At 51.1% G+C, this 22,290-nt stretch overlaps 1 protein-coding gene across 1 annotated transcript in view; it reads left to right on the forward strand.

The window, feature by feature from the left end:
• Window positions 1–3,150: 3,150 nt before the first annotated feature.
• The window catches only part of WTIP (WT1 interacting protein), a 78,508-nt gene continuing 59,368 nt past the window's right edge, over window positions 3,151–22,290 (forward strand). Inside the window, exon 1 of the mRNA XM_050311470.1 lies at window positions 3,151–4,914. Within this exon, the coding sequence (XP_050167427.1) occupies window positions 3,504–4,914 (1,411 nt within the window). The 5' untranslated portion in view covers window positions 3,151–3,503. The remainder of the gene's footprint in view (window positions 4,915–22,290) is intronic.

Raw genomic sequence — 22,290 nt, forward strand, 5'->3', positions numbered from 1 at the left:
GCTCCCTGGAAATCTTAGACAATGGAGTTTATTTAACAGAAGCAGCTGGCTTTCCTTAATATCTGCTTTACCACAGAACTCAAAATCAGGCACAAGGATTACCACACCAAACAGTGAAATGAAGTTGAGCTTTTATAATACTCTGACAGCTCTTTTGCTCTTAGTTGCAAAGTATGGGTCTTCTTGCAGTATATACATTTTACTGCTGGGTGTTACAATTAAACAAGTATGTTGAATATTAGGTGGGGAGAAAGCCAGGTCAGGATTGTCAAGCTGTAATTAGCCAGTATTTTGTGGTTTTATTTGTATAACAGTGAGGAGAATGATGGGGGTACTTGGTACAGCAAGAGCAGCTTTGACTCCACACTTGTTTGCACAGCCTGGTGCAGATGGGCTCTGTCAGCAGTGCCCCAGTGTGCTGAGCACCACTGCAGACACGCTGGTCTCACCCCTCTGCTCTACTCCTGTGGCTGCAGCCTGGGGAAGTGGGATGTTCTTTGTGTGGATGGCAGGAGAACAACTCCCTGGTGAAGAGGGGTCAGAGGGAACACACTGCTGGGATGCTCTGGCCCAGGACTGAGCATGCTTGGCTGGGCCTGGCTTTGAGGGTTTACTTATCAAGTATAAGCTTTCAAACAATAAAGTGAGTGATTTTTATCATTTGATCCACGGTGCTCACTAGCCCTGAGATTCCCTGGAGTCTCTGAGCCCCCAGTATGTTTTTCCCATGAGTTCATACTCAACAACACGTGTTTTAATGACTTAGATACCAAGAGACGTCCCACAGAAACCGGCTACCTGCTGGCAGCAGAAGCAGCACAGAATTGTGCTGCCTCAAAAGGCAAACCAATTGATTTGTGGCCCAGAAGGACAGAGCTACAGAAGGACACACAGCCCCCTTCTGACTTCCCACAGCATGAGCTCTGCAGTTTCTACTGTAAAGATACCTGCTCAAAATGCTTCCTTGCATGAGCACACAGGCAGGGCCTGCTATATAGCCTGCCCACTCTGGTAGGCTAATACCAAAGTTATCTAATGTTGTGAAGTTAAAAAAAAACCCACACACCAAAAAAACCAACGAAACAAACAAAAGAACAAAACAACCACAAGCATAAGCTCAAAATAGAGGAAATTCACTTTGTTTACTTGTGCTCTGACAGACCAACTTCCCATCCCGTCCATGAGCCTCTCCCAGTTTCTCAGGAAGACAACCTTACAAAAATTGGTAGTAAGAGATGCAAAGTCAGCATGGGGAGAGAACAGCCTGGTACAGGCCCCAGGAATGACTGAAGGAGCTCTGCATCACTACACTCGAAGGCTCAGCTCGTGGGATGCCCACTGCTGCAAATAAACCTTGTCCCAGGTGGGGCAGATGAAGCAGATGGTGGATTCCACGTGCTCTGTGGGAGGAACTTCTCTTTGTTCTTGGCAGGGAGGTGTCTGTGCTGCGTGGCTGACAGCACAGTGGTGTCTTTGCTGACAGCGTTACCAGCGAGCCCAGGCTGCGATGGGACAGGGACTGGAATGCTGTTTGATCCCCTGGGTGCTGGGGCACATTTGCTGCCGAGGGCCCTGTGCTGGGTGAGCTGGGCATGGCCTGCACCAGGACACAGCTGCAGCAGGCCTCTCCTCCATCACACACCTGTGGGCTACAGGTGACGTGTAACTTGTTCCACAAGTAGTAAAGCTGCAGAAGCATGTGGTAACAGCTTGTTTAGGAGATGGGCAGAAAGTGTAATGAAAGATGTGAACACAGAAAAGAGCACTTGACTCCCAAGAGCAGCAGTGTTTGCCTACGGGTGTGCACACTGACAGTGGATTGCCTCTGCCATGTCCAACAGATTTGCTTTTCAGGTCTTGCTCTGCACATTTACATGGTTTGTTGGATTTTTTTTTTTTTTTTGCACACACAAGAAAACAGATTGCCAATCAATTGCCCTCCACAGCTGGGGACATTTCTGAGTACACAGTTGCTTTTAATGTTTAATTAGGTATGATAACAGAATAAAATGTTCTTGGCACAGCAGTGCCTATAGCTCAAACTTGCAACATATTTCTCTCTTCCCAGGGTGCTCAGCACCCAGCAGAAAAAGGACACTCCTCCTGTACCTGTTCTTAGGTCTTTGTCAGCATTTCTGCCATTAACACAAACGATTGTCAGAGAGTTGCAGCTTAGTTGCCAAAAAAATTAACTGTAGGCTGCGGTTTAGTGTGGGGGGTCTCGGCTCAGTAGCCGTTTTGGGGTGGTTTTCTGACAGCCTTTTCCGTGAGCACACAGATGTAAATGGCAAAGCAGCGCCGGGGCGTTTGTTACCGATCAACAGATGAAGCTCTCGCAGTTACACAGACAGTAGCTGCTTTTTTAAACTCCCGTCAGCTCACAGATTGCTTTAGGCCACAATATGTTTATCATATGTCTTAGTGCTGCCTTTTTTTTTTTTTTTTAAAGACTTAATAAATAACTGGCAACAACCCTCAGCTGCCGTGCTACAAGCAGAGGTCGTTTCAGCAGTCACCTGGCCAGCGCTGGGGGCTCCGCACAGGTGCGGGGCTGCTCCCGCATCCCCGGCCCCGCAGCACCGCCGAGATGTCGGTTCTTGCCCGGGGCGGACCCCGGTCGGGAGTGGGTGGGCAGAGCCGCCCCTTCCCCCGGGACGAGGCCGCGGGTCCCGGGGAGTTCCACGCGGGGCGAGGACCCCCGAGCGCTCCCGACGGGGCTCCCCGAGCGCGGGTCCCGCGGGAGCGGGGTGCGGTGACAGCCCCGCCGGGGCCGCGGCACCGCCCGGGCCGGGCCGGGCTCGGCCAGCCCAGCCGAAGAAGGAGCTGCCGACCCCGCCGCCGAGCAGCGCCGCGGCCGCCTCTCCCTGCCTGACTCGGGGAAAATCATTGTTTGGCTCCGGCATTAACTACATTCCAGCGGGACGCAGCGCCCAGTCTCCTTCCTCGCATTCCTGCCCCACACAAAGGAGTCCCTGGCTCGCCGCGCCCCGCGCTCCGCTCGCCGCGCCGCGAAGCCCCTCCGGGCCGGCCGCCGCCTTCGCCCCCGCCCGGGGGTGCGGGCGGGCCGCGGCCCCTCCGCGGGGCGGCCGCCGGGGGCGGCGGGGGCCGGGACCCGCCGAGCGCAAATTCCTCCGCGCAGCGCGCCATTGACTGGACCGAGCAACTTATTTAAGGCTGGAAAGTGACACAGGGGCTCCTCGTCCGCGCCGGCCGCGCTCCGCGGGCAGCCCGGCCGCTCCGAGCCCCCAGCGCGGGATGCCGCCCGGGTGACCGCGCCCCGCAGCCCCCGCAGGAGGAGCCGCGTCCCGCCGCTGGCCCGCCAGGACCGCGGGAAGGGGCTTTCTTTCAGGCTGGTTTTTGTGTTGCTGGATTTAGGGATTTTTTTGGATTTTTTTTTTTTTCTTCCACCCCCCGCCCCCCCTTTTCTTTCTCTGCTCCGGGCTGCGGTTTCGCGGAGAGTTCGCCGCCCTCCCCCGCCCCGCGCCGCCGGGCTCCGGCCGAGCATGGAGAAGTACGAGGAGGACATGGCACTGAAGGCCACCAAGTTCATGGAGGACCTGTCCCTGTACGAGCCCTGCCCGGAGGGTCCGTACGGCCGGGGCGGCCGCCGGGACCTGGCGCTGCACCCCGACCTGGAGGAGACCAAGCGGGTCATCGCCGCCCACATGACGGCGGAGCAGCGGGGCCGGAAGATGAACGGCTCGGCCGCGCCGCCGCCGCCCGCCGAAGGCTTCCCCGCCGCCCCCTGCGGCAAAGCCGCCCCGCTCCGCGCCAACGGCCGCGCGGCCGAGCCGTGCTGCGAGGAGGGGCTGTGCACCCGCTCCGAGGTGGCGCTGCCCTGCTACAGCGGCTTCGCCGACAAGGGCAAGCGCTACTCGGCCGAGGGCTATCGCTACGCCGCGGGCAGCGCCTTCGACGGCGGCTACGTGGCCAAGGGCGGCGGGCGGGCGCCCGGCGGCCCGGACGGCAAGTTCGGCGCGGCCAGTCCCCGGGCCAGCCTGGCCGCCGCCCCGCCCGGCCCCGCCGCCGAGCACGGCAAGTTCTCCAGCCCGCGCTCCAGCCTGGGCGGCGCGGCCGCGCTGCCCTACGAGAAGTTCTCCAGCCCCCGCTCCAGCCTGGTGGTGCCCGGGCAGGACAAGTTCGGCAGCCCCCGCGCCAGCCTGGTGCAGTACGACGGGGCCGCCCTGAGCCCCCGCTCCAGCTACGCCAGCACGGCCAGCGACACCAGCAAGCACTCCAGCCCCCGCGCCAGCCTCACCGGCTACGACGGCGGCGGCAGCAAGCCCAGCAGCAACCGCACCAGCGGCATCAGCATGGGCTACGACCAGCGCCACGCCAGCCCCCGCTCCAGCACCGCCAGCCAGTACTCCTGCACCGCCAGCCCCCGCTCCAGCTACTCGGACTCCAGGTACGGCCCTCCGGGCAGCGCCGAGCCCGAGGGTGCGGGCGGCGCCGGGCTCGCCCTGGCCAGCCCCCGCTCCAGCCTGTGCGGCCCCGAGGGTGGTCGTGCCCCCGCCGTGGTCAGCCCCCGCTCCAGCATCTCCAGCCAGAGCTCGCGGAGCTCCCGCGGCTCCATGAGCGCCTACCCCGAGCTGCAGCTGCCCTCGCCCCGCTCGTCGCTGCTGGGGCCCGGCCTGCAGGAGGACGGCGCGGTGCCCGAGCTGGACGTGTACCACCGCATCCATGCCCAGTCCCCGCCGCGGCACGACCAGCAGCACCCGGCCGCCCCCGAGCCGCCGCCCCCCTACGCCTACAGCCCGACCAAAGGCTCCGCTTCGGCCCCCAAATTCAAGCTCCCCTACCAGGTGACGCCGTGCCGGGAGAGCGGCCCCAGCCAGGCGGAGCGGCGGCTGGAGGCGCTGACGCTGGAGCTGGAGAAGGAGCTGGAGATGCACATGAAGAAGGAGTACTTCGGTGAGTGGGGCTGGGGGGCGTGTGGGGCTGCCCGGGTCGGGGGGTTTGGCCGTGGACAGGGCGGGTGTGCGGTGCCCGAGGCTGCTCGGGGCCAGGTGACTGCAGAAGTCCCGTATCGCCACAAGCATTGTCTAGTGTCAGAAGTGCTTACACCATAGCTCGTTCCTGATATGTGATCTCTTTCCTGTCTGTTCCTAACGCGGTTTGCCGGGATGTGCGATGCTTCCTTTCCCACGTGCGGATGGGAGGCTTGTCTGAAGTGTTACGGGAGCTGTTTGTGCAGCAGGGGCTTACAGAGACTCTCTCCTTTACCTTCCTCACGGGCTTCCCCCTAAACCTCCAGCATCCCAGAGCATGTGGTGTTTGTGATCACGCTCTCAGTCTGTGGTAACTTTTGTAGACGATGGTGAAGCAATTTTTAGTGCCTCGTTCAGTGCAATCTTTGTGTTAGTTCGGAGCACCTGTGGGAGCCCAGCATTGTCTCTGCCCCGCGAGGCCTCGCAGGGCCTGCTGAGCACGCGGGGCTGTCAGGGGTCCGTGTCATCCCTGGGATCAGAGAGCAGTTTGGAGGAGAGCCCTCAGTCCTTCCTGAGGATAAATCAGCGCCTTTGTCATCTCCTGGATTTTTGTTGTTTCTTTATGGAAGAAAAGTAACTTCTTGAAATGAGAGAAGGTGCTGTGTAGCCGCACTAGTTGGGATTGAGCTCACCTGTCTTTACATTGTACTAGGTATGAAAAGTTGAGCTGGGCACTGCGGGCGAGCCGGGCAGCCCTCAGAGAGTTTGTCCCTGCTTGAACGAGGAGCGAGGGCTGTAAGCAGGGATGTCAGAGCTCCCGGAGGGGAGGGAGGAGGAGGCCTGGCAAGGTGAGGGGCTGTGGATGAGCCAGCCCCGTGTGTGGCCTTTGAGGGAGCGGTTATCTCGGTGTCTTTGTGTGCTGGCCGTGCGTGTGATTCCTGAGCGGCGTGAGCGTTCCTGAGGATGGAGCCGTGTGTTACCTGATTTAAACACGACATTCAGCTTGCTTTTGGCGCGGCATTAGTGTGCTCTGCATGGCAGAAGGAGTTGCAGGGCCCCATGTGTTTTTCTGGGAGATGCTTGTAGGCAGACAGAGCCGGGCCGGTGGGTGGAGGTACCAAGTGAGCAGTACCCTCACTACTGGGAAAGCCCTTCCGTAACCTGCAGCGGTATAGTTTCTACAAGCTTTTGTGCCCAGACAAAGAAAGCTGAATGCAGTGTTTACTGCCTGCCTTCATCTGTCCGGGGTTCAGAAGAAAGCACCCATTGCTGCATCTCTTGCGGTGTGTGGCACCTGGCACGGTGCTGCTCCCTCCCGAGGGACAGGGACGGTGCACTTTGGGTATTGCAGGAGCTGGGTGGGAGGGCTTGTAACACACGAACTGCAGGAAATGTTACTTTCAAAACTGACACGATATTCAGGGAGAGATCGAGAAATAAGATGTATTCAATGTAACAAAGAAGTTATGTGTCCTGAGCCTCTGGGGGGTGTTTCCAGTTGCCTGGGAAAGCTGGGTGTGCGATCAGGGACGCCAAGAGCAGCCAAGGGGAATCTGTTGTGGGTGGGTTTTCTTATTTATAAGACTTTTCAAGTGTCACTACTTGCAGGTATATTCCATAGCAACATGTTGCAGCATGCCCCAAACCTCGGGAGATGCAGCCAGGGTAGGATGAGCAGTGAGCCGGTGCCTTTGTGCCCTGGGAGCGTGTGGTGGAGCAGCACAAAGCAGCACTGCTGTGACTTGCACCCTGGAAGCAGACTGAAACCCAGAAAACAGGGGTGCTTTGAAAGAGAAGGTTGATTTCTGTGAGTTGTCGAGGTTTTGATAAATCCTGGTGGATTTTGGTTCAGATCATCCATGTAGGTGTAGGTGTATGCTGAGCTTAGGCTGAGCAAGTGAACAGAGGTTTGCGGGGTGACCCCAGGCTGTGGGGTCAGAGACAAGGAGAGCGAGAACAGGAGGGGGAGAAGTCTGCTGTTTAGTTAGATTTACCTGAGAGGGTCTTAAACAACGTTAATGAAAGGAAGCAAAGAAAATGCCTTGATTTTTGGAGCAGCTTGCACAGGCTGCAGCTGTGAAGTCTTTGCTTATGCTTTCGCTCCTGTAGCAGGGGTGTCTGGCACACTCCGAAGGCAGTCGTGGGTGTGCTGTGATGCTTGTGGAGAACAGAATTGTTTAGCCAATAGTCTTAATAAGGTAGAGGGAATAGAGGAGATGGTTTAATGCTCCTTAATTAGATGAGCTCAACTGTCTAGTGAGTAAATGCTTGTATGAGGGCACTGGGTATTTACTGTGTTCTGTGTCCTGTCATCACTGTTGTTCTGCTCCCAGCCCCCAGTAAACTAAAAATTGAGCAGTGTGCTATTTTGAAGCTGAGGGCACAGGACTAACCAGCCCTGTTTGGAGAAGGAACAGTTCTACCCTGCCTTCAGTCTGGTCGTGGGTCTGTTTGAGTGGTCCCCTAACCATACGTGTGATCTTCAGAAGATGCCCTTCTGAAGCTGGTGTAATGTGGCTAAAAGGGCTGGTGCTGTCAGGGAAGGGCTCTGCCCAGTTGCACAGCTGAGGGGTAGCACCCTGCCCTTCCAGTGCCCCCACCAACACATTGCAGCCACAGGCACCCACTGATCTGACAGAAAACAAAGCCTGCAGAGAAGGAAGGAGGGAGAAAGGGTTGTTCATCCTTGCTGAAGAGATGGCTGGAGGTGACCCGAGGCAGAGGGTGCAGACAGAGGATGCTCCAGGAGGCTGAGACCCTTCCTTTGGCAGAGCCTGCACTTGGATTGGGCAGAGCTGTGAGCCTTTGTTCCCTTGTAGCTGTCTCCTGTGCAGCCCCTGCCCAAACTGCTTCATCCTCAACCCTCTGTGACCCCCTGTCTGTCCCTGCCAAGGCACTGACAGTTTAGTAAATGTGCTTGGTTCAGTGGCAGATGCTGAGAAAAGACATAATAAAAAAAAAGTACTTTTACTCACTTTCATAACTGTTCTCAGCTCAACATTCATACATGGTGGGGTGAATTGTCAGAGTTGTTTCAGGAATATTCTTGAAAGTGAGTGTCAGCAGGACATTTGAGGGTGTTGGAAAGTCATCAGCTCAGGAGCTGTCTTAAATTCTTACTTTGCAGAATTTTTCAGTCTGATGTCTAGGTGTTGAAAAATCCAGTTTAAGGCAGAAGTTGGGTTTTGGCATGCCCATCAAAGTCATGCAGTCCTGGAGGGACTGACTGTAAACCCTTGGCTTGTCACCTACTGGGCAGGGAAATGTCATTGTGCTGAGCAGTTGTGCTGATTTGGCTGTTGTTTTTGAACAAGATTTCTCTATATGTCCTGGGACTCCACTGGTGTGTTCTCAGAAATGGAAAGAGAGTTGACAGAGGGGTGCAGGCAGCAAACACACGCTCCTGACAGCCCCTGCTGTGCTGCAGCCATCACCCAACGAGGGCTGTCCGCTCATCTTGGTCAAGGTGGGGAGATCCAGCACAAGAATTGACTTAATTATCTTATCTTCAACTAAAGAGAAGATGCAAGAGGCATCGTGAGCCCAGGGAGGTGGGGGAGTGTGGATTCCTGCCCCTGCAAAGCCTGGAGAGAGACAAGCAAGTTTGCAACTGTGCTGTTGTCCTTCAGCAGCGCCGTGCAGAGTGCCCTTAGTGAAGGTGCTTTTCCCCCTCTCAGCACATTCAGTGCCTTCCCCACCCCTCGCTGCCACCTCCCCCCCACAGTCTCTGCCTCCCTGTGTGTCACAGCTGATATGCAGAGCACAGGGAGTCCATCCCCCGTGGGATGCTCCCCAGGGAGAAACAAGCAGTCCTGCCACAGAGCTGTCACCCTCCTTGTCTTCCTCGGGCATCTCTGTCTGACCCTTTGCCCTGTGGAAAACCTGGTGGTGTGGAAAACCCTTCCTGGTGTCCAGTGCAGGGTTTACCAAGTGAAGCAGGGATGGGTTGGTGTCCCAGAGTGAGACACAAAGTCTGGATTCTGTCCATAACTCTTAGTGTAGCAATAGCCCATGCTTATCCTGGCAGGTAGGCTGGACTCTCGAGAGCTCCTGGATTTTCCCAGAAAGCCACCCAGCACACATTTTCTGGAGCACAATCAAGAAATCCTGATGAAAAGTGTTTGGCCTGGTAGGTGGGTGAAGGGAAGAAGTAGATCCCTAGACCCATCGAGGCCCTCTCTGCCCTTTGCATTCACAGTCGTCAGTGTAAATCTGGATTAGCTTTTAACACAGTGACAGTGGTCAGTCTTTAGGAGCTGCATTGCTTAGAGGTGAAATGGGAAAACCTGAATGAAATTTAGGGCAACTGGCAGATGGTGACCAGAACACTTGGGAGAATTGTTGAAGTGTTCTTTTCAGTCTTAGGGGTTCCTGAAGCTTTCTTTGAGAACTGTTAGATCTTCCCTGTTTCTATCAAAATAGAGGTAATGGTTAATACATTTTACTGTTTTCGGAAATAAGCCAAGATTTATTATCTGAGAATTACTTTATATTTCTCTATCTGGTCCTGGAAATCAATTCAACATTGGTAATTAGCTGAGATCTTTCAGCATTTGCACCTGAGGCTGTTTTGGGAAAAATCTGCTTTTGATGGGCAAACATCTAAATAGAATTAAACTTCCAGGGTGTGGTCTCTTGAAGGGTTCTAACAGGCCACGTACCTCAGAGCTCGGCTTTGCTAATCTGCCTCATAGATTGCTGAAACTCAGTCGAGAGTGGTCAGGCTTTTCTAGCCAAGATGGGAAACAGCCCTCACAAAGGGGTCAGGCAAGGGAGGTGTGTGTTCCCAGTGAGAGGTGCTGGGTAAGTGTGAATCAGCAGCATCCTCGAGCTACCAGGAGCCTGCCCTCCTGAGTGGGTCCAGGAAAGAATGGTAAATAGTGAGAGAGAAAAGAGGATCATTCGAAGGCAGGGGAGAGAATGGAGAAGGAATTCAATGGAAAGAAGAGGATGCAAAAAATAAGTGTAATAAGACAAGTCAACACAGTGTTGTCTGTGGTACGAATTGGGCTGTGAAGGATGTGGGAGTGGTCCTGGATGGCTTCTTGCAGTCAGTCCCTGCTAGCCATGCACGTGCTTGTGAGCCTCCCTGAAGCTGGGAAGTGATAAACTGTGTTGTGTGTAATAACAGAAGGGGACAGATGCAGAATATGTGTTTATATTTTAACAAGTGCTGGGTGTGTGAAAGGTGTACAATTAACATTAAATGGGAGTTTGGCTGACCATAAGGTGCACAGAAGCCTGTATTATGAATGGGGAGGAAAACTTTCTTACCTTGGGTTATAGGAAATTTGACTGTGAATAGGGGTATTGTTTGATGGCAAATTTTTTGTTTCTTTTTTTTTAATTATTTATGCTTTTACCCTTGAGCTCTCTCTGCATTGTTGTCAAAGCACTGCCTGCAAGGGGGGATGGTGGCTTCCAGCAATTCCTTGGGTCTGCTCAGCTTCTAGGGCTCTGTCACAAGGTCCAAGCCAGGTCTGTACTGCACTCCTCCAGTACAAGGCTCTCAAGTTCCCAGAAGTAACATCAGGCTTTTAAACCTACCCTGTGCCCATCTCCCCACCCCAGTGAGCTCTGCTCCCTTCGAGGGCTCAGGGAGACACCCTAAGCAAGGCTGAAAGGAAAAAAGGCTTCTCCAGCAGAGTTTAACTTGTACTGGCAGTCGTTCCCTCTATGCTGGATCTTCCACAAAGATTTGTGTGTGCAAATGTCCCGTTTGATGCTCAGTCACACACTGGAGATTTGTACACAGTGATGTGTGAATTTGGAGTAAATCCCAATTTAATGGGTTCAATGGATTCCGTGGCCACTGGAGTTTGCAGAGCAGAAATGTGACCCTGCTGTGAAGGAACAGGTAACTGTCAAAGTAGCTGTTGTTACAGTGTGATTGAAGTTGATGGTTTTTAATAGAAAACACCCCTGAAGTTGTATCAGCTTTACATCTAAAATGTATAAATAATACAGGTTTGTGTGCTACCACTGATGGCTTTGTGGTAGCAGCAAAAATGCTGGGCTGAAATCCTTAATATCCCCAGTTAATAAATGAGGATGTAAATGTCTCTTAGAGCTGTGTGGATATTGGATGCTTAGAAAGCACTCTCAGAGACGAGGATTTGCTAACACTAAACTGATTACTTTTAGAAAATGCTAAAATTATTATTTTGCTAAAAAACCCGGTGGCTGGAGAAACTCGGTGTCTGAGAGTATAATGTGGTGTTTGATTTCTGTGCCCATCCTGGACAAAGTGCCTCCTCTCTGACAGGGATGGGAATGTGTGATATAAACCAAACTGAGGCAGTATAAAAGGATGAAGTGCAGGAATGTGTAGGATGTCTGTAAGTTTTATTAGGAGCTTAAAAAGGCTCTCTTTGGAGGGCTGTGCTCAGCTGCCTGGAAGGTTCAAGTGCTGACAGGGCAGAGGTACCTGGGGCTGGGATGTGGCATTTGCTTGGAGGTGCTCCAGGGGTGTGATGGCTCCCAAGGCTGCCAGCAGAATTCCTGTTGGCTTGTTAGGGAGCAGGACCAGCCTTCATCTCTGAACAAAATTAGCAAATGTGCTGATGATGGACCAGTAACTGTGGTGTTCTGCAGGATTTGTATGCAGTTTTCCACTGTGCCTGTGTGGATGCTGTCTCTGGAAGCGCATTTTGTCCTTTTTTTCCCTACATTGGAGCAGATAGTTCCATTCTGTGGTATGTTATCTCTTCCCATTAACCTCACCGTGTTGCTTTTCCTCCCTATCAGTGTAGCCTTGCTCGTTACTGTGCTGAGACAGAGGAGCACAAGAAAACTGCCAAGCAAGCCGTGTATCCCTTCCAGCTGGAGCGTTTCACGTTGTCTGCAACACCATTCCTTGTTCTTTGGAGCAATTGAGCTAAATCTCTAATGTCACATTTATGTGTTCCAGAGAGCTTTTAAGGAAAGGCCTATGAGTCATGAAGGGAAACCCCCAGCCCCCAGAGCACAGACACTCGTTTGATGCTCAGCTGAGAACTACCGTGCATATAAAACACAAAACAGGGACGGCCTTACTCAGGGGCACCCACCTGGGGGAAAGGATTTACTGCTTGTCACACCTATTTCCAAATCTGAGATGCTGGGAAAGCTCCTTTTGGCAGGTTTTGCCCAAAAAGCTGTAGGCAGCTGGGTCTGAACCCCTGTGGTGCTGGGGCTGTGGTGGGACACAGGTGCTGCCAGGTGCCCTCAGCTGTCTGGCCCAGCGTGGCTGCCAGCCCTGACCCTCCCTGCAGCTCCTGCCTGGCTTGGAGAAGGGGATATATTGGGCTGTTTTGTTGGTGCTGCCAGCAGGGCTGAGCTGGGGTGGGCTGTGCCAGTGGGTGCCATGCACTGCCTGTGCACCACAGGTGAGCTTTTGGGAGCTGAGGTGCCCAACAGAGAACTGAGTTCCTCCAAGTGCCAGGGATGGGGAACCAAAGAACTTTGAAAGAGGGATGTGGTTAGGCTGGAGTAACAGTATGAATCCTTAAGGCTGGGTTTGGGGGAGATGATGAAGTGTAAAGTCTGTAATTGCAGGCAGCAGCACTGAAGTGCAGCTGTGAGGCTAACGTGGGTATCTGTGAGTGCTGGGAGAAGTGCAGGGAAGGCGGTGTGCAAGTGTAAAGAATATTAATATCACATACTGTGATGAAATGGCCAGGGAGTGGATCAAATGGACAACAAGGAGGCATTTAACAGGTTATAAAAGGTCGTGCCTGGTATGTAACATTGGTCTTTTAAGAATTTGGCTGAACAAGGTGTGTTTCAGTTCAGAATGTGTTTATAGCTTTTGTGAAAAGTAGATGGCTACGGAGGAAGAACTGCTAGGGACTTTCAGATGTTTTCCTGGCCATCCAAACATTCACTTAATTGTTGAACTGCTTCACTTGTGACACCTCAGAACTTCTGGAAAGTGAAAACAAGATGTTTTCTTCCTTTTAATGTGGCCACTGGAAAAAATTAGAACATTTCAAAGTTGAAATGAAGAGAAACAAAAAGCCATCCCTAAATGCAGTTTGACAGTTGTGCATGTTTAGATGCTTCAGCTGGCTTGGCTGATGTTTCCTGTGGTCTGTGGGGAGCCCGTGGCCTCTCCCAGGCCTGGGAAATACCCTTTTGTTCTGGCGGTCACTGCACAAACCTTTGTGCTGAGCTGCAGCTCGTCCCAGGCACGCAGAGTGCAGGGGACTGGGGTTCCAGGAGTAAAGCTCCTGGGCTGGAAGTTGGGTGGTCCTGCTGCACTTTCTCCTTGTCCCTCAATGTCACTTCTGTGCTGGCACTGCCAGCCCGGGGGTTTGGGGAGCATCAGGTAAGGCCAGTCCTAACCACGGGTCCCTTTTGGCTCAGGTGTTGTTGGACTCAGCTGTTCCCAGGTGTCCCAAAGTTAAATTACAAGTAATTTGAGGTTCCTTTAGGTGTGTGTGTGTCTTCAGGCAAATGCAGAACTGCAGCATGTGTGCAGGGTGTGGGTGATTGGAAACCTTCAGCAGAGAGGGGTTTCTACCAAAGTGGGGAGAAGTGTGACTTTGTTAATAAATGTAATAAATCATAAAACCCTGGCTGAATTGAGAGGGCTCTGCTGCTGTGGCTGAATTCTGTTTGCCTGGCCTTGTGGCTTTGCCTGCAGTAGCATTAGAGTAGGACCTTGGTTTTCTATCTTTTTTTTGGTGTGAAATTCCTTCTAAATCCATTTGTTTGGGCCAAATGCTGAATGATTGCAAAATAGTCCCTGGAATGGTTCTGAGCAAGGGGGTAGTGGATAAACTTGGTCACTTATCCATGGTTTCCCCTGCTCAAAAGTGTGCTAACCTGACCATGTGCTGCTGGCTCCTGCCCTGTCTCTTCTTGTCATCCATCTGAAATGCAGCAGGATTAGACCCACAGTCTCTGGGACTGTCTCACCTGTCACTCTTCTTCCCATCTCTCTATAACTAAGTTAAAAATGTTGATTTTTTTGGGGTGTGTGTGGTTTTTTTTTTTTGGTTTGTTTTGTTTAAAAGAAAAAAAAAGATAGAAGAAGCAAAAGGTACCGGAGCCCAGCATCAGCTAAGGCAAAACAACTGTGAGTAGCAGGCAGTGGAAAGAGCTGTAATTGGTGAAATATTGGATGTCTCAGTGTTTCTCTGTGTTGTGGCAGTTGCCATGCTGTTAACCTTGAGCATCCCAGTTCTCAGGTGTGCGTGGGGGAATGGGCAATTCCTCAGGGAGCAAGGCAGAAGTTTTGATGAAGGATAATAACTGTTGCAGCTCAATTTTTCCTTTTTTTTTTGTTAGGCAGTTATGTGAAAATTCTCTGCAGTTGGTGGGTTGCCCACTTTTAATCAAAGCCATGTTTCCCAGATCTAAACACTCAATAGAAAACAGATCTGCACACCAATCATGTGTGTTAGGGTCCAGATTCTGAGCTGGTTTGAGAAATAAGCATGTAATTTTTTGAGGTGTAGGTCAGTAGCCAGTTGTCCTGGAAAGTGTGTTGGCTTGTTGTACCTGTTCCTGGCTAGAGCAGGGCTGGGCCTCTGTGGTGCAGCCCTGTGAAGTGGTTCAGAGCAAGGGATGCACTTGCTCCACTGGAAACCAATTACAATTTCATTTACAAGATGGAACACGTGTGATAAATCCAGTCCTGCCTTGTTCATGACAGTCCTGCTTAGGTCATGAGGGCATGAATGACTTGTTTTTGGAGTTATCTCTAATTGTTTTCCTTACACCACAGAGATCAGGGAATAAGTCAGTTCACACCAGTGTTTTACCCTTGCCATGTTTCTCTCCCTGACTTGTCCAGCAGCCTCTGCACCTCCCTGGTCGTGCCCCCCGTGGAATGGTCAGGTGTCATTGCTCTGTGCTGGGGCTGTAAAAGGGATGTGCAGTTTGCCTGGGAATGTGGGATCTGACAGGTAGGCACCAATTTCCTGCAAATTGTGATATAACTAACAAAGAGCAGGTGGAGCCAGTGGTGTGGAAGAGGGCTCTGATGCTCTCTGTCCTGCTGACCTTTTCAGCTTGTACAAAGTCAGTGGTTAGCACAGAGTTCCCAAGTTGCTCTGCTCACAGGAGATGGGTGGTAGATGCATGTGATGAGATAGAGGTTGTGTCTGGAAGTGAAGTTGTGCATCCTCTGCTTTTCTCCTTTTGCTTCCTGCCCAGAACAGAAGTCCTTGAAGGTATCAAGACCTAAACCTGGAGAGGGTGCTCAGAGCAGAGAACTGGCACAGACAGGGGTGGTGCCACCTGTCCCCACTGAGCTGAGGTGCTTGCAGAGATCACCCTGACTCTGGGGGTGCTCACTGAGGTGCTGGGGGCTCTCAGCACTGTTGCCAGTTGCTTCCTTTGCCTTTTTTTTTTTTTTTTTTTCCATGAGACTAATGACAAGTAATTTTTTTTAATGAAATTTTGGCAGCCATCAGGTGCTGGTCTCAGATGGTAACTTACGAACAGTTAGAAAAAAGCCGGTTGTTTTGCTTGGTCCACAGAGAGAATCTCCTTTTGAGAGAGGCATTGCTGTGTGAGGTTGGTGGGAGTGACTGTGCTGGGAGGTGCTGCCTGTCTTGGAGAGTGGTGCAGGACACAAGCAACACCTGCAAACAGGTCACTGCCCAGTTCAGAGAGGAGAGAAATCAAATCCACGGCAGGTTTGGGCTTGGAGCTGTGAATGCAGCACAGGCAAGGTTTGCCCCTCGCAGTAGTTTCTGGCGGAGCAGAGATGTGGCAATTAACTCACCAAATCCCACACTGCCCTAGAGCAATGGGGCAATTCCACGTGGGGTGGAATGACTCTGGAATGCCAGACCATGCTTTTTAAAAAGTCAGACCCAAAAAAACCTCCCTGACCTATTAAGAAACTGTGAAAAGAGAAAGGGTGGCTTGGGTTAGGCTGAAACAGCCTTGCATGCTGTGTAAGAGCAAACTGATGTTAACTCTTTTGGGAACAGCTTTCTCAGCCTCTGTTCCACACCTGGGAGGTGTTGAGGCCGCTGAAGAACCATCCCAGAAAGAGGTGATCCCCAGAGGCTCTCCCAGAGAAAACACTTTGAAGAAGTGCCAATGCAGAGTTGCAAATCAGCTTCCTGGAGTGCCAAGTGTGTGAAGCTCTGCTTTTCCCTGCTTCCCACCTCCAGGGGCTTGGCCTGGCTTCCCCGTGGGGGGGGCAGGAGTGGGAAGCAGCTCAAACCCACCTGGCCACAGGGGTCTGGCTGGGCACCCCATTTCACTTGTGTCCGTCTGATTTCCCTCTGTAGCTCATGGAAGAGGAAAAAAAAACAACCCACAAAACAAAACACCCGAAGCTCCTGAGCTGAAGGCCAAATCTTGGGCTCCTTTGTGAGCACAACTTCCTTTGAAATGGCTGGGTGTTCTGCTTGGTTGGACTGGCAGAATTGGGAAACCCTGTGTTGGATTATTGCAAGGTCAGAGAAAGGAAGCGTTGCAAGGTCCAGGAGAAGGACTTGGTTTTGTTTTTCTGCCTAAGTACCCCCTGAATAACGAGTATTGGCTTGGAGCTCTGCCTGCCTGGAGTGCCTGCCTGGGAATTCCTCCCCCTGCTGTGCAGGTGGGATGGATGACAGGCTGAGGGGCTGCCAAAGCCCCTGTGGCTGGATGGGAGCAGGGCTGGGGACTGAGAGTCCTGTCCCCCAGCACTGCTGGGTGTTGTTCCAGCGTGGAAAAGGAGAGGGGCCCTGCTGAGAGCTCTTGCAGATACATTGATAATATTTGCCTACATTTTTGAGAAATACATTATTTCACCTTTATTATGAAGCTCATGCTGTGCATTTGTCCCCCCCCTCACTGTTTTCTGGGCTTTTGCCATTTCAAGGCAATATTTGTTGGTCCACAACCACGGGTACCAGGGCTGAGCTGAAAGGGGTATAAAACCACCGTGGTTTAAATTTGAGCAGGGCACCAAATTATAGAGGCACTGTGGGGGAATGTTAGGTCACAACTTTAATTTTGCTTTTACATGTTGTAAATTTGATTAGGATGCAACCAAAATGCAGGGAGAAGAATGGGATGTGCCCTTCTCACGGGGCAAGAGCTGCATGCCCAGGTGACCACGATGTGTGAAAAATCTCCCTGAACACTGGAGAGAGATTCCTGTTTCAAAGGAAGATCTGGGATTTGGGTGCACTGCTGTGCAGGCTCAGTTCTGCACACACCATTTCCTGCTGGAACACTTACTGTCCCCCAGAAAATCAGTTACCAGCCAGAAAAAGTGTTCAACAAGCCCGTGAACGACTCATTTGAATTTTTTTGACTGTGCAAGTTGCAGTTTCTCACCAAGCAGTTGACCTAAGGCAACAGAGTAAGTGTTTTCTTGGGATCTAAACTAGGGTAAGACTGACTGCAAGGTCAGGTGTGACCGTTTTGGAACAAACAGTTGCATGTTTGTTTTCATGCTGCAGCTCAGGGCCAGGGCACAAACGTCTAAGCACAAGGGGGGAGGGAAGAGGTGAGATAAGGGTGTTCTGTTCTGTGCTGGCTGGAGGGTAGATCAGGACAGAGGACAGTCCACAAGCTTAATCCTGAATAGGAATAAAATAGTTGAAATTTTCTTCTCTCAAAAAGCTCCAGGATGAGCTTTGCCTGAAGAGACATCGCTCATGTGGTGAAAGACAACGAGAGAAGGTGTTTTGTGACTGGTACTGGAGAGAAGCACAAGCTGTTTTAACTGAGGATAAACAATGATTTCTTCTCTAGAATGGACAATTAGCTCCTCTCCAGAAACTATAAAATCATTCATCTCTCAAAGGCACCAGTGGGAGAAGCAAGGGATGTGTAGGCACCAGCTCAGTACCAACTTGTACTTCACTCTTAACCTTACAGAGGAAACACAGTAGAGAGACTTGTCACTGATTTAGTAAAAGCCACCCCTATTTTCATGAATATAATTACAGAACAGGCTATATTCATCTGGAAACAAAGGCTCTAGTAATCTAAAAAAAGCGAGAATAAATTTTAAAAAACCCAACAACTAGACTAATTCTTTTAGCTAGTTTTCAAAAGATAAGCTTTGGGGGTTTTGTTTGGTTTGGGTTTTTTTTTTTAAAGGGAACGTTGAGGAACCTATTCCTTAGTGGATACAGTGAAAGGAAAGATTTCAAAAGGGCTTTGGTGCAATTAAGGGAATGGTTGCATTAGGCTGTGCTGTAGTGATTTAACATGTGAGAAGGAAAAATCCAACGGAGTGATTTACACACTGATCTGGAATGTTTTGATTAAAGGTCAGGCTCAGAAATGTATTTATGCTTATTTGTAAGTCCAAAGAGAATCCATTGGGGAGTTAAATCTCTAAGTGGGCATTTAATGTGTAAATTTTCACGGGTAGCTCTTTACTTACCCATGGCATTTTGTTGTGAATTTAGACAGGAAAAGCTTTACTTGAAAACCGAAGTCCAGACTCTACGAGTACCTGCAAGAGGGGAGAGCATTTCTGTAGGCTGACCTGACTTCAAATATTGAATATAAGCTCTGTACCTTACTGACATATAGGAGTCCTGAAGTAGCAAGGGAAAAGAGAAAAGGGGGTCCAAGAAAACTGGTTGATTTTTTCAAGGATTGCAGTCTCCAGGCTCAGGAATGCTCCATCCTGACATGCAGGAAGCAGCAGGAGGCCTGCATGGATGAGCAAGGAGCTCTGAAAAAGAGATGAAAAGGGTTTGTATAATGTATAAGGGCTGGAAGCAGGGACAGGTGACCTGGGAGGAATATAAAAACACTGTCAGAGTACACATGCTTGGGGTCAGGAGAGACAAAGCTCGTCTGGAGCTGGGCCTGGTGGAAGGTGTGTCAAGAAATGCTTCTGCAGGTGCATTAGCAAAAGACCAGGGAACATGTGGAGCAGGGTGCTGGGCTGGGAGAGCTTGGTGAATTGGGGGGGAGGAGTGGTCATGGAGCTCAGCTTTAGCAAAGCTTTTGATGCTGTCACCCTCCAGACAATCTGGTGAATGCAGACAGGATAAGTGGATGGTGAATGGACTGAAAGCTGGTTAAGGTGCTGAACTCAGAGTTGTGACCAGTGAGGCGAGGTGGAGTTGGAGCCCAATCACTGCTGGTGCATCTCAGAGTCAGTGCTGTGGGACACCTGGGTGATGGGACGGAGTACCTGTCATGGGTTTGAAAAGGGATGTTGGAATTTTTTCCCTAGTGTCCCCTTTTTTCCTCATGCCTTGTCCACCCTCAGTGTCTGGGCAGTTTGCCCACAAGAGCTGTGTGTGAATGGGGGGCTGGGAGTGGGTTGTGTCAGCTTTTGGTGTGTTAGTCCTGGGTGGGAGATGTGCCAGCTCCCACCCCATGCCCAGATGGAAGCTCAGGTCTCATCCAGCTTCCCAGTGCTCCTCTGGTGCCCACTTCTCAGGTGGATCCTCTGGAGCCTAAAAGGGCACCCAGCAGTTACCACAGAGATCATAATCACATGTGAATTATCTTTTATTGCTTTTGTCATGATCCTAATCTGAACCACTGCTTTAGCAGCAGGGAAAATATTTACCACTACCACTGCACGTGGGGTTTGCAGCGGGCTCTGCAGGGCTGGGGGAACAGCCAGCACAGCTGAGGTGGAAGGAGTTACCTCTCTTTATCACCTCTGTTTTGCTGAGTATTTTAATTAAAACCAGAGAGAGGGAGATTTCTCACACTGTTTCCAATTTTTACTGGTTTTACCTGCTGTTGAAAATTGCATCGAGACGTAGCAGTGCAGGGATGATGTAAAGAGGAATGAATGCTCCTTTTAGTGGCTATGAATAGAGGCTTCTCATATCAGTTAAGTGTTGACTTGAAATTAGGAGAAGATTACAGGTTTATGTTATTTTTTAGCCAGTCCTCTAGGACGTAAATTAACTACCATTTCACCACTTTGTGTAACCTTTCAAAATGGAGAAGGGAGGTTTGGCTGATAAATTGTGTAAGATCACATTTATTTGGAGATGTTTGCTGGAGCTAACAACATGGAAAATTACCTTCCCAACCCTTCAGGCTTTTCTATCTGCTTTCCCTTTTCTATCTGCTTTCACTCTTTCCCTGCCTTTGCAGTTCTTGAGTTTGCTTTTTGTTGCTTCTAGAAAGATTTTTAAGGAACAATTATCCCAGGGGAGTTTGCTCCACAACTGTGCTTTAGTTGTATTTTTGTAAGTGTTGCAAGAAATTTAGGCACAACTCCTTTGCTGTCTTGTGACTGTGAGTGGTGGAGCTGATGAGTTACTCACTAAATAAGAGATGTCTGGGTGGTGGGGTGTCAGGAGTGGGAGAGAAGAGCATTTTGTCTCTTGTTCATCACTTTGGCTTGGGTCTGGCATCCAGCTCTACAAGAAAGGGAGTCCATCTTCCAAAAGCCAGCTTAAAAAGCAGGTGCCTGCCTGTCTTGGTGTGGAGGTGGTGAGTAGGGTGAGTGTGGAGAAGGCACCCAGTGCTAGTTCTGCTCTGATATGTGGTTGGGTCCTGCAGTGCTGGTTGGCAGCTGTTTTGTGAAAGCAAGACTTGTTGGGCACCAATGTCACTATGGAGGGTGACCACTTGGAAAGATAAATCCTTTCTGCCCTCAAGCAAATAGCCTTTGACATGAGCCACTGAGGCCACAGGGTCTCTCACTGTTTGCAGGACGTGTTCCTTACCAGGAGCAGCTTAGCCCTTCAGCTGAAGTGTTTGCAGGTTTCTCCATCGAGGTTGTGGGCCAGGGTTTTGGCTGCAGGTGCCATGGGCAGGTTGTGACAAGAGCAGATGATGCCAAAACCCTGTTGTGGTTGGGGTTTGCCTTTTCTGCCAGATCCTCCCTGAGCTGGACTTGCTGGTCGGTGCCTTGTGCGTTTTCTCCTCAGTGTCCGGGTTCTGCAGAGGAGCCAGGAGAGTGTAAGAGGTGGGTGACAAAGAAAGTGTTTCTATACACTGATGGTTTGTCTCTAGGTGGGAGACAGCACATAACTGAGTGTACAAGCAGAGGCAACACATACTTAGTTGAGTGCTATGACCAAGCCCATTTCCTACTTTTTTTATCAGGGAAAACTGTGCTATTCTCCACCCCCACCCCTCAGTTTTCTGGCCTTTTATACCCGCTTTGCTCCCATTTCATGTCAAGATGACAGTCAGGGTCAAAGCAGGGGAGAGGGGTGGTCCTGAGTGTGATATTTGTGCATTTCTGGATCGTTGGACACTGTTTGGATGCGGCTCAAGTGTGTGTTCACATTTCTGTGGAATTCTCCAGGCAGATCACGTACCCTGGAGTTCACGCCAGCTGCTGCAGAGCAGACTGTTACCTGAGCCAGGACTGACAATACCTGATCCAGCAAAAAGTCAAAGCAGTCCAGACAGACAATACCTGACCTAGCAGAAATCCTGCCAATGTGGAGTAAACTACCAGTACTTTACACTTTGTGGCATCTTTTTCTGTGGCGCTGAGGGTTGTAAAGCTGGGTGTGTGCAGTCCCTGGAACTGCTGCCCACCTCAGCAGAAGGGTCACTGTCAAGCAAAAGTGTGTCCACTCCTGCAGATCTGGGTGGTGCTGTCTGGCCACAGCTGCCGTGGGGAGCGAGTGGAGGGGTGAGTGGAGCTCAGAGTTGTCCCCTGGTGGGAATCGCTGCAGACAGGAATCCGACTGAAGCTCGGAACAACCACCACTTGTTTGCCTTGGGTCTGCCCTGGAGAGCAGCTGAACACACGGGCAGCTTTGGGTGTTGATTTTCTAACTTTCACTTTTTTTCTTCTCCCCGTGGGATCCACAGGAAGGAAATGAGCCTACAGATACAGCATTTAGTGTTACTGTTTCCCGAAGGTAGAGGAGGCAAAATTAGAATATCCTGTTTACATGTCACTGGAGCTGTATTTGACCAGCTGTCCCAAGGGTTTTCAACTTGCTACATCAGGACAGGCTTTTCTGACGGTCTGAGTGTCTTCCTGTCCCATTGGAGGAGTGGGGCTGTTGGCAGTAACACTGAACCCTCCCTGGGCTGAGCCTTTCACTGTAGCCAAGGTGGGGCAGGTGAGGCCACCTTGCCAGGTACTTCAGAACTAAAGCCCTTCATGAGCTAAAGGTGGGAGAAATACATGAGAAATTCCTTTCTGAAATTGTTGTTCCTACAGGGTGTCCTTAAAGGAAGGTACATTCTTCCTCCTGATGTTCTCAAGGCATCCTGCAGTCACTTGACTTGCAGTGACTGAAAAAGCTGGTTCAGAGGGTCGAGGTGACAGGTTTTTAAGTCATTACCAGCTTTCCTTAAACAGCTGCCTATATGCATGCTTTTGTTTAAGCAAAGCTATTTATGCTTCTGGAAATGCTGGAGAACCTCCCTGTGGCAGGTGAGAACTCGTGAGTGGGTGTGAGCACCTTTGCAGGGTGGGTGGTGGAGATGTAGGGCTGCAGTGCCTGTGGAAGGAGCT

The sequence above is a fragment of the Myiozetetes cayanensis genome, unplaced genomic scaffold (assembly GCF_022539395.1).
Source record: "Myiozetetes cayanensis isolate MyiCay16 unplaced genomic scaffold, myiCay2020 scf16, whole genome shotgun sequence".
NCBI classification, from domain to species: Eukaryota; Metazoa; Chordata; class Aves; order Passeriformes; family Tyrannidae; genus Myiozetetes; species Myiozetetes cayanensis.